General features: G+C 46.5%; 1 protein-coding gene across 2 annotated transcripts in view; it reads left to right on the plus strand.

The window, feature by feature from the left end:
- Window positions 1-4,869: 4,869 nt before the first annotated feature.
- Window positions 4,870-12,862, plus strand: part of LOC137382826 (paxillin-like) — a 203,171-nt gene continuing 195,178 nt past the window's right edge. Inside the window, exon 1 of one of the 2 annotated variants that reach the window (XM_068055317.1) lies at window positions 4,870-4,992. In XM_068055317.1, coding sequence (XP_067911418.1) covers window positions 4,980-4,992 — 13 coding nt within the window. In that variant the 5' untranslated portion in view covers window positions 4,870-4,979. The remainder of the gene's footprint in view (window positions 4,993-12,862) is intronic. The other variant, XM_068055316.1, reaches the window with a different exon arrangement.

A 12,862-nucleotide genomic window follows, 5' to 3' on the forward strand; every position in this document is an offset into this window, starting at 1 on the left:
CAAGCTGCACTATGCTGACGATGCTTGCATATTTGCACACTCAGAGGGCGAGCTTCAAACCCTCATTGATGCATTCACAGAGGCGTACGAAACAATGGGCCTTAAGCTAAACATCCGGAAGACAAAGGTCCTCTACCAGCCTGCTCTCGCTGCGCAACACTGCCCCCCACCGACTATCAAGATCCAAGGCGAACCACTGGACCATGTGGATCACTTCCCATATCTTGGGAGCCTCTTCTCAGCAAGGGCAGACATCAACAATGAAACTCAGCATCACCTCAAGTGTGCCAGCACAGCCTTTGGTTGTCTGAGGAAAAGAGTATTTGACAACAGAGACCTCAAATCTGGCACCAAACTCCTGGTCTATAGGGCTGCAGTGTTACCTGCCCTCCTGTATGCATCATAAACATGGAGACTGTACAGCAGACATCTCAAAGCCCTGGAGAGATATCATCAGTGGTGCCTCCGCAAGATCCTGCAAATTCAGTGGCAGGACAGGCTCTCCAATATCAGTGTCTTCTCTCAGGCTAACATCCCCAGTATCGAGACACTGGTCACGGCTAGTCAGTTACACTGGGTGGGCCACATTGTCCGCATGCCTGACACTAGACTCCCAAAACAAGCTTTCTACTCCGAGCTCCGTCATGGCAAGAGGCTACCAGGAGGGCAGAGGAAACGCTAAAAGGATGTCCTGACAGCTTCCCTAAAAAAACATGACATCTCCAGCGATTCGTGGGAATCTCTTGCCCAAGACCGACCAAAATGGAGAAGCATCCACGACGGTGCCAGCCAGTTCGAATAATGTCCACATGCCCAGGCAGCGACCAAGTTCAAACAGCGGAAGGAGCGTCCGGAATTCCGAGCATCCCATTCACTCGCCTCACCAGAAACCACCTGCCCCACCTGTGGCAGAGTGTGCGAATCCACAATTGGACTGTTCAGTCGCTTCAGGACCCACAACCTTGGAATAGAAGAAAGTCATCCTCTCTCCCGAGGGACTGCCTAAGATGATTTTAGCTACATTCTGGTAAGTCACCTCTGCCCCCTCTCAATGACCCTAACATCCTTCCTAAAATGTGGTGACCAGAACTGGATTCAATACTCTAATTGTGGCCTAACTAGAGCTTTATAAAGGCTTAGCATAACATCTCTGCTTTTGTACTAAATACCTCTATTTATGAATCCCAAGATCCCATATACATTGCTAATTACTCTCTCAATATGTTCTGCCACCTTCAAAGATATATTGCATATATAAAGCATATATTCTGCAGCGGTTCAGGAAGGCAGCTCATCACCACCTTCTCAAGGGCAAGTAGGGATGGGCAATAAATGTTGGTATAGCCAGCGATACCCACATCCCCCAAACAAATATAAAAAAAAGCATGCACCCCCATGTCCCGCAGTTTTTGCACACTTGTTAGAATTGTGCCATTAAGTCTATATTGCCTCTCCCTATCCCTTCTGCCAAAGTGCATCACCTCACTTTTCTCTGTATTCAGTTCCATCTGCCAGTTGTCTGCCCATTCTGCTAACTTATCAAGTCGGAACCCTAGAAATAATCACATGGAAAAAGGCACATGGGGAATAACCAGGAAACCAGGGACATGAAGTGTAACCAGTAAATAATTACATGGAAAGTAATGAAGAAATAGGCACATGAAGAGTAACCAGGAAATAGTCTCAAAGATATAACCTGAAAATACAAGACCACTTTTCTTTGCTGGTCTATATTGAACTAAAGTGTAAGATTCTGCTTCTATCTCTGATCTGCTGTTCATTTTTTCACTGTGAGTTGGGAAAAAGATCTGGAAAAAAATCTGGATCCGGATCTTCTTTCAAACATGGCTTTCAAATTCCTGTATTTCTCTGGACATCAAAGGAGGTGGTGGCGTAGTGGTATTGTCACTGGACTAGTAACCTAGAGACCCAGGGTATTGCTCTGGGGACATGGGTTTGCATCCCACCATGGTAGAAGGTGGAATTTGAACTCAACTGATAAATCTGGAATTAAAAGCTAGTCTAATGATGGCCATGAAACCACTGTCGATTGTCATTAATACCCATCTGGTTCACTAATGACCTTTAGGGAAGGAAATCTGCTGTCATTACCTGGTCTGTCCTACATGTGACTCTAGACCCACAGCAATGTGGTTCACTCTTAAATGCCCTCTGAAATGGCCTAGCAAGTCACTCAGTTATATCAAACGGCTACAAAGTCATTAAGGAATGAAACCGCACAAACCACCCGGCATTAACCTCGGGACCAGAAACGACAATGGCAAACCCAGCCCTGTCGGCCCTGCAAAGTTCTCCTTACCAACCTCTGGGGTCTTGTGGCAAAGTTGGGAGAGCTGTCCCACAGACTAGTCAAGCAACAGTCTGACATAGTCATACTCACAGAATCATACCTTGCAGACAATGTCCCAAACACCACCATCACCGGTTATGGCCTGTCCCATCGGCAGGACAAACCCAGTAGAGGTGGGGGCACAGTGGTATACAGTCGGGAGGGAGTCCTCAACATTGACTGCGGACCCCATGAAGTCTCATGGCTTCAGGTTAAACATGGGCAAGGAAACCCCCTGCTGATTACCACCTACTACCCTCCCTCAACTGATGAATCAGTACTCCTCCATGTTGAGCACAGCTTGGAGGAAGCACTGAGGGCGGCAAGGGCACAGAATGTACTCTGGGCGGGGGAACTCAATATCCATCACCAAGAATGGCTCGGTAGCACCATTACTGGCCGAGTCTTAAAGGACATAGCTGCTAGACTCGGTCTGCGGCAGGATCTGAGGGACCAGCAAATGGGGGAAAATGTACTTGACCTTGATATGTCTGTCCATGACAGTATTGGTAGGAATGACCACTTCACAGTTCTTGTGGAGACGAAGTCCCATCTTCACATTGAGGATACCCTGCATAATGTTGTGTGGGACTACAATGTGCTAAATGGGATAGATTTCGAACAGATCTAGTAATGCAAAATTGGGCAACCATGAGGGGCAGTGGGCCATCAGCAGCAGCAGAATTGTATCCATCCATAATCTTGTAACTGCACAGCCCGGCATATCCCCCACTCTACCATTACCATCAAGTCAGGGATAAACCCTGGTTCAATGAAGAGCGCAGGAGAGCAGCACCATGCATACCTAAAAATGATGTGCCAACTTGGCGAAGCTACATTCCAGGACTACTTGCGTGCTAAACAGGGTAAGCAGCATGTGATAGACAGGGCGAAGCGATCCTACAACCAACGGGTCAGATCTAAGCTCTACAGTCCTGCCACATCCAGTTGTGAATGGTGGTGGACCGTTAAACTGTTAACTGGAGGAGGTGGATCCACAAATGTCCCCATCCTCAATGATGGGGGAGCCCAGCACATCAGTGAAAACGATAAGGCTGAAGCATTTGCAACAATCTTCAGCCAGAAGTGCCGAGTGGATGATCCATTTCGGCCTCCTCCTGAAGCCCCCAGCATCACAAATGCCAGTCTTCAGCCACGTGATATCAAGAAATGACTGAAGGCAATACTGGATACTGCAAAGGCTATGGGCCTGACAACATTCGGGCTGAATATCTGTGCTCTAGAATAAAGGCCTGTTCAGGTCGGGAAAAAGAACCCGACCCGAACCCGACCAAACCACAGCGGACTTGAGCCCGAGCCGGCCCAAGTCCCTCCAATTCTGCCCCGCACCCGACCCGACCATCCCTTTACCAACCTTTGGACTCGGAACCTCCAGGAAGCTGCAGAGTTTGCGTGATGACTTCATTTGAGAAGTCACTCGCCCACTGCACAAACTCAGTTTCGTTCCGGACTCCCAGCTCAGGCAAGTTTTTTATTTTTAATACTTACCAGCAGAGCACTTACTGTGTGTGTCTGGCCTGACCCGAGCCCGAATTCAGACCCGAAAGAGCGGCCCGACCCAAACCCGACACATATTGTCGGGTCCGGGTCAGGTAGCAGGCCTTTACTCCCGGCATGCCCCGAGCCAAGCTACAACACTGGCAGCTACCCGGCAATGTGGAAGATTGCTCAGCTATGTCATGTACACGAAAAATAGGACATATCCTGCCCCCTCCTCCCCACCCCCCCTCACCTCCCTCCTCCCCACATCTCTCTCCACCCCACCCCCCCTCACCTCCCTCCTCCCCACATCTCTCTCCACCCCACCCCACCCCCCCTCACCTCCCTCCTCCCCACACCTCTCTCCACCCCACACCCCTCACCTACCCACTCCCCCACCTCCCCTCACGCACTCACTCCCCCACCTCCCCCTCACCCTCACCCACTCCCCCACCTCCCCTCACCCACCTACCCACTCCCCCACCTCCCCTCACCCACCTACCCACTCCCCCACCTCCCCTCACCCACCCACTCCCCCACCTCCCCTCACCTCTCTCCCCACTCCCCTCACCCACCCACTCCCCCACCTCCCCTCACCCACCCACTCCCCCACCTCCCCTCACCCACCCACTCCCCCACCTCCCCTCACCTCTCTCCCCACTCCCCTCACCCACCCACTCCCTCACCCACCCACTCCCCCACCTCCCCTCACCCACCCCCCCACCTCCCCTCACCCACCTACCCACTCCCCCACCTCCCCTCACCCACCCACCCACCCACCCACCTCCCCTCACCTCTCTCCCCACTCCCCTCACCCACCCACTCCCCCACCTCCCCTCACCTCTCTCCCCACTCCCCTCACCCACCCACTCCCCCACCTCCCTCTCCTCTCACCTCTCTCCACTCCCCCTCCCCTCACCCGTCCCTCCACACCCTCCGTCCCCCTTCCCTCCACTGCTTCCCCCTCATTCCCACACACTCTCTCCCTCCCCGAGGCAGGTGTTGAGCACGCGCTCCCGGCCTGTCTCCGTGCGCGCGTACCCGGAGCCCCGCCCCCTCGGTCGGCTGCTGCCTGTCGGATCGAGCCGGGCTTTGCGCCTCCCGGACCCCGCGCTTTCGCAGCCGGAACATGGATGATCTGGGTAAGTGAGGCCGGCAGAGGGCGAGGGTAATTCCCCCACCCACCACCGAGCCGCACCGAGTACCGGTGCCGGACCAGGCCGCAGAGTTAGCCCGGGCTGGCAGTGCTGGCCTGGCCGTCTCCCGGCCCCGACGGCATGGGAATCGGAGGAGGCCGGCGTGTGGCTGCGGTCTGTGGGTGAGGGAGAGGGCGACCTCCCCTGGGTAGGTAGGTGGGTGGGTGGGCAGGCAGCCTCCGACCTTGCTCCCCTCTCCTGGATTTGGGGCTCAGTCCCTCGATGCTCATTCGGGAGCAAAGCCGCTGGAAGTTTGTTGGGAGGATTTGAAAAGTTTCCTGCTTGTTCGGGATCTCTGGAGATGAAACGATTGTTTGTTGCAATAGACCGGACTCTGGGCGAGAAACTTTCTTAGTCACTGGGCTTAGTGATTCGATCAGCAGGTCAAGGGGAAATGGGGTTCTGACTAACTCTCCTCAAAGTGACGGAGGAATCTGTGAAGATCTACAGGGCATGGACAACAGCAGTCAGGGGTTTGGGGCACAAGGACCTGAGGGGACTCGGAATGGAGATCAAGAATCTGTGCGGATTCGGGGAATAGGGATCTGTGGAGAATAGAGAATAAGGATGGGGAACAGGGTTCTGTAGTAACATTGGGTATAAAGATCAGGGGGGATATCTGCACAACTGGGGAATAACAAAGGGGTTAGATGTCTGTGAGGGCAAGGGGAATAATAAAGGGATATGCGATCAGGGGACCTGTGAGAAATAACAAAAGATGTCAGGGATCTGTGGGGGCATAGGGAGTAATTACCTCATTAGCCTTTCATGTGGGTTATGGTAAGATTGACTGTCTACTGGGGTTGTAGGGAATAACAATTTGATTTGTTGCTCATGGCGTCCCAGGGAGTAATGATTACTTGTCCAGTAGCATTACAATTTGATTAGCTATTCATAGGAAGCATAGAGACTGCTGGTTCAATTTCACATTTTTAACTGGGGGTGGCAGAGATCACAAGAAATTGAGATTCAAATAATTATTTTACTGGTAATAGGCATTTGATCAGTTTTCCACTTGGGCTGCAAGAAATGATAATCCGGTTGATTTCTCATTGAGTTTTGAGTATGGTAACCTGATTTGGTGTCTGTGAAGAATAGCACTTTGATTTGACATTTTTATTCAGAGGGAATGCATGCTATGCAAAACCCTCTGTAACTTTTGAAGATACATGCCCTTGCAGTTTAACCAGTATCCATGCCTACTGATGTCGTTTTTCATGATTCTATGATTCTGTGATAATCTCATTTAGATAAAAAAAGGGCGTTGGCAGATTCCTTAATGTGTTTAATTCCCCATTCAGCAAGGCAGCATTTGTTTAGGAATTTACTGTTGCCTGTATCAGGATGTACTGCACATTTGTTTTAATATTTCCGTGTAATCTGCTCTGGTGATTATTCCATGACTCCGGGCATCAAATACATTGCTGTTACATACCGATCGTTCCCTTTGCCTCCAGTAAGGAGAGATGGTTTATAGATTAGAACAGATAATTTTAGTTTAGAGTCCAGCCTAGAAAGAGGAAACCAAAGTGTAGTTTATTTTCCACACCACCAATACCACGTAACACTCAAGTCAGACAGCATAAAAACACACCAGTGAGGTTTAAGAGAGCAATCATGTGTATACAGTATGCCATTTTTAAACAGCACGCCATGCTTCATTTGATAACCTGTTGATATTCTTAGCACAAGGAGCAGAATATACTACAATTAAAAGTTGTATTAATATTGTCTTAACCAGCACTTTCCAGATGGTAATGACAAACTATCTGGACGAACAAGTGGCTAAATGTTCTGAGCTCACTAATGACTTGCCCAGGACACTGTCCCTGAATAATCCTAAGGGGCAGTTAGTGAGATCCGCAATGTACTGTGAAGAGAAACTGACCTGGCCTTTGTTAAGATTTGACAATCTTTTCAGAAATGTCTTGTTTTTCCATTACCTTGCCCATCCCCTGAGGGATTAAGTTAACAGGAATGTGGCAAATGCTTCTGAATTTTAGGTGTGGATTAGTGCAAATGGACATGTTTTCTCTGCCTACAATTTGATGACTTTCATAGTTCCCTTCTAAATAACAGCAATGTCCAGATTACAAGCTTTATCTGATTGTCAGTTCCTGTGTCTGACCCATTTCATTTGGAGCTGCTGCAGTACAGATCTTGATGCAGCCCTTCTCTCAAATTTTAAACATTGTTGTCTTTTATTGGAAACATGTTAATTTCAGCAGGAACAAAATTGAACATCGGCACCAATTGTATTTGCATAACCATAACATGATTTGTTGGGCTATGAGGAAAGAGCAGAAGAGTGTGACTAATTGGATATCCCTTCAAAGAATGGGCATAGACACGGTGGGCCAAATGGCCTCCTTCTGGTAATAAAAACAGAAAGTGCTGGAAATACTCAGCAGGTCAGGCAACATCTGTGGAGAGAGAAATAGAGTTAACGTTTCAGGTCTGTGACCTTTCATCACAACCCTCCTTCTGTGCTGTGTGATTCTGCGATATGAGAGGGATGTATAATATATCAGCATAGTTGAAGGGATAGAGGGTAGAAATGCAACATGAGAGGGATGGGCAAATTATAGTAGAGTGAAGCACAGGAGATGGACTACTGTAGTGGAATAAAGTCATCGAACATTATAACATGGAAACATGCCATTTGACCCATCAAGTCTGTGTCAGTTTTTTCTTCATATGCGCCACCTTGTCTAATCCCACTCTTCAGCTTGTTACTCATACCCTTAACATGTTTAAAATTAGTTCTCATGATGTGCAAAATGCTGCAATTCTAACCCTAACTACTACCCTGGCTCCGAGCCACATCCCTAATTCTGAATACCCTGGACCCTGACCTGTACCTGGAACTAACCCAAAACTCTCACTATAAAATACCCTCAACCATGATCCTTATCTTGAACTTAACCTAAAACAGTTCTACCCTCTTTCAAGAGGTATGCCTCGATGCCAAACTCTTAATGCTATAGTTAACTCACACCACTTAAATAAACGGTATGCGCAGAGCAAACAACCCTACTATAGGAAGCTACATTTTGATGGGGACCAAAATCAAGCCCACTACCCTAACCCTAGCTGGGAATAGGATAACACAACCCAGAAAAAAGGATAATTGCAAGTAAAACAGAACAAAAAGCAATAGAAACCAAGAGTCAAACAAAAGTGGCAGGCACCAGTGAAATAAAATAACTCGAAAAATGAGAATATGAACATAAAAGGGAAGTCACACTGCTACCTGCACTCCCTACCTCTGCCATGGCCACATTTAGAATGTAGTGGGCTTTCTTAAATTGCTGGTTTTGTATCAACTGTGTGGCTTGTTTGGCCACTTCAGAGTGTGCTAAGATGGATCAGTGTAGTGGCTTAAGGGAAGGAGAGAGGATAGACCAGCATAGAGCAATACAGGAGGAATAGAGGTTAGACCAGTGTAAGGATATAAGATAGATTGGGAAAGGGATGGGGAACAGTTTACACAAAGCCCAGTGATTATGTGACTGCACTAGTACAATGTTGAAATGTTACTATTGAACTGAGGAATTGAGGATTCTGTGCACTGGCACAGATGAGCTGAGTGAGCTGTTGGTGCACAGCAGAATGTGCAGGGAGAGTTGCACAAAATAGTTACAAAACATTCTCCCACCAGTCCATTTTTTGACTTTAGTGCGAGGAACAGAAATCAAAATCTCCTGGTCTGAAGATTGATTTCTGGGAGTAGCAGATACCATTCTGTATAGAGCAGAAACATTTGCAGTGACAACTATAGACCCTGTTCCACTCTTAATATAAAAAAAGAATATTCCCTCGCCAGTTTACTTAGTAGCCACTCCCAACTTACAGATTGGACACTCACTTCTCCCCTCATCGATACAGTGGGAATGTTCAGACGGCTCTTCCATTCCTGACCATGGTTTCTGCACCGGAACCCACTGAACATGAGCAGTTCTTTGTAGATTTTAGAGAACTGTGCTCCACTCACTCAGTTGGTGCTTGAAGGAAAAGTTTACATGAGGATGTATAAGGACTTACCAATTAAAAACAAACATAGAAATAATGAGAAGAGGGGGGAAAAACACAGTTGGAAATTATTTTAACAGGAACAAAATGAAGAAGCCCAGAGCTAACTGAAAGGCCATGGATGATGTTTCCTCTTTCAAAGGTGTTTGGTTACCCGGCTACATCTTTTGGTGATTAGCAATTTGGCTTCTTTTAACTTTTTTACTGACATTTACTATAAGGGTGGTGATCTGAAATGGCACCTTCAACAAAACCAGATTCCAGTGACAATAATGTAAGCCTATTTAGACATCAGGAGAAGTAATCCCAACATCTGAGGATGGGATGTCTCTTTGCTAACTCTGGATAGAATGGGGAGAAGGGCTTAATCCCTGCGCCTGGGACCTCTGGCTGAACAGAAATTGAAAGTATATGGAAGAAAGAACTTGCATTTATATAGCACCTAACATGAGCTCAGGAAAATCCCTATACATCCACATGTCCTAAAGTGCTTTATAGCCAATGAAGTACTTTTGAATGCAGTCATTGCTGTAAACATAGGAAAACAGTAAGTTTGCACGCAGCAAACTCCAACAAAAAGCAATGAAATAAATGACGATATAGGGGGTAAATATTGGCCAGGACGTGTTTGAAATCTACTGCCTTTTTTGAATAATGCTGTGGGAACTTTTACATCCACCTGAGAGGACAGACAATAACTCGGTTTAGCGTTTCATTCGAAAGGCAACATCTCCGACAGTGCAGCACTACTTCTACAGTGCGCTGAAGTGCCAGCCTCGATTATGTACTCAAGTTTCTGCTTAAAGCCACAACCTTTTGACTTTGAGGTGAGAGTGTTGCCACTCAGCCAATGTAAAGAAGAGATTGTTGATTCCATCTGCTCCGTGTAGATTGAAATGTGCAGAAAGATTTGGTTGAAAAGCTAGTAGTTTATGTTTAATGGCACAGTTTCCATTGAATGTGCTTTTATACTTTGTTGGTGCCTATCACTTCCTTTCAGTACTGAAAATCTCAAGACGTAGCTCTGAGCCTCAATGGTGCATGTAAACGTAGATAAGGAAGGGCTGGCCCAAGTCAAGAATCCGCTGTGGTCTGTGAAAAGTTCATATGTTTCAGTGCTTTACACATTGCTGTTTCACATCAGATCTAGCACACTATTATAACAGCTGTTCTGTTTAATCTGTGTCAGTGCACCAGAGTAAAGCTTTATTAGTGGAGATTGGCAGCCATTAGCACTGTCGATCAGCCTACTGAGTTTGTGACTGTTAGCATTACAGGACTCAGTCAGTGCAGATGTCCATAAGATTAGATATTTGTTAATTTCATAGAGAGAGTGAGGTAATGGGGACTTGATATGTTAAACCACTTCATTGTCATGAAGAGTTGGCACTATGTATGTGAACTGCTTCATGGCCCATTTTTGGATGTTAATGTTTAGGGGCTGCTTTGGTTTGGCATCTCAAAAAGATTAAGCTTGAATGTTTATTGAACAGCCTTCATAAGTCATTAAATCAATGCTTTAGAGGTTCCAATATGTTAGCAATTACGTCAGTGGAACTGGGAAATCGGTGATGCGCTGTCATGGATTTTGATGCTAAAAATCTGCTCCTGTTCTCTGTGCTGTGCATGCGTCTATCTAGCATTTTGTTCCTTTGGTTGCAACGTTGCAATAATTCCACCTTAACCATTTAAGTGTTGTATTTGTTACTGTTCTATGACTACAAAGTATAAATTCTGCATTCCCAGCAGTGAATACTTGAAATAAAAACAGAAAATATTGGAAATACTCAGCAGATTTGGCAGTATCTGTGGAGAGAGAAATAGAGTTAATGTTTTAGGTCGATGACCTTTTATCAGAATACTTGATCACTGATTCATGGTATGCATCCGACCACAGACAATTTCTGGATTCTCAGTTTGCCCTCTACTTGATCTATTTTAAGATTGTAGTTTTGAATGAAACTGTAGCTCTTGCTCTCCACCCCTCTAATTTAACTGTTCCATATTTGACACTTTCCTGGCTGCATAATATAGAATTCTCTTTCTCCCTATTCTGTTAGCAAATGCAAGAATGCCCTCGCCCAATCAGAACCTCATCACCTCACGCTGCTCCTGATTGCCTTCCATTTGCTACTTTTCTGCCCACCTGACCAGTCTGTTGATTCTTCCTGCAGTAAAGGCCTGCTCGGGTCTGCAAATGAAACCGACCAAACCACATCCGACCTGAGCCCGACCCGGCCCGAGTCCTTTAATTTTTTCCCGCGCCCGACCCGACCATCGGAATAAAGTTGATTATATTAAAGCGGATGTGCTCTTCCTTTGATGGAATCGCTCACTGCAGACTAGTGCGGAGTGTTTCCCGCCTTGACATCCTGGCTGTCACTGAGTCCGACCCGGCCTGACCCGACCGCCAGACTCGGAAGAGCGACCCGACCTGAACCCAACACATGTCGACGGGTCCCGTCGGGTAGCCATGCTCTAGTCTACAGGATGTGATGAAAGGTCACAGACCTGAAACTTTAACACTGTTTCTCCCTCCCCAGATACTGCCAGACATGCTGTGTATTTCCAGAGCTTTCTGTTTTTATTTCAGATTTACAGCATCCACAGTATTTTGCTTCTCTTAACAAATCCATGCTGACTGTCCTTTATTTATCTGTGCCTTTCTAAATGACAATTTATATAGTTCCTCAGAATATTTTTACAATAATTTTCCCACCATCGAGGTTAGGCTGACTGGCCTGTAATTACTCCATCTATCCCTTCCTCCCCTTTAGTACAACAGTGCGATGTTACTAGTTCTCCAATCCGCCGGCACCATGTCTGTAGCCAGAGAGGATGGGGAAATGATGGTCAGAGCTTCCGCTATTTCTCCTATGCTTTTCTTAGCAACCTGGGATCAATTTCACCTGGGCCTGGTGATTCATCCACTTTCAAAGATGCTAAACCCCTTCATATTTCCTCTTTCCATATGCTTATACCATCCAGTATTTCACACTGCTCCTCCTTAATTACAATGTCTGCATCGTCCCCCTCTTTTTTGAAGACTGACACAAAGTATTCATAAAGAACTATGTCCAGTCTTCCACCTCCACAAGCATGTTACCATTTTTTGGTCTCTAATCGGCCCTACTCTTTCCTTAGTTAAACTCTTGCTCTTTGTGTATTTATAAAACATCTTTGGCTTTTCCTTATTTTACTTGCCAATATTTTTTTGTGCACTCTTTCCTTTTTAATTTCATCCCTGCACTTTCGCACTTTCTCTACTCCTAGGCTTTCTGCAGTATTGAACTCTTGGCATCTGACAAGCATGGATTCAATGGGCCAAAGAGCCTCCTCCTGTGCTGTAAATAAGTCTGACAGTATGACATAAACTTCCCTTTTTTGCCTTGTTCTATTCTGAATGCTCATTGACATCGGCGGGGGTGGGGGGGGGAACGGGGAGGGTCTAGGGTTGGGAGTTCCACCCATTTTCTGGGAGCATATTTGTTCTGAACCCTCTATCTCCTCCTTGCACACCTCCCACTGCTCTGACAATGATTTACCTTCAAATAGCTGTCCACTTTTGCCAGATCACATCTCAGCTTAGTAAAATTGGCTTTTCCCCAATTTAAAACTTTCACATCATATTAAAAGCTAAATACTGCAGATGCCGGAAATCTGAAATAAAAGCAAGAAATGCTGGAAAAACTCAGCAGCAGCATCTGTGGAGAGAGAAGCAGAGTTAACGTTTCAGGTCAGTGACCCTTCATCAGAACTGGCAAATATTAGAAATGTAATGGGT

The sequence above is a fragment of the Heterodontus francisci genome, chromosome 23, assembly GCF_036365525.1.
Source record: "Heterodontus francisci isolate sHetFra1 chromosome 23, sHetFra1.hap1, whole genome shotgun sequence".
In the NCBI taxonomy this organism is placed as follows: domain Eukaryota; kingdom Metazoa; phylum Chordata; class Chondrichthyes; order Heterodontiformes; family Heterodontidae; genus Heterodontus; species Heterodontus francisci.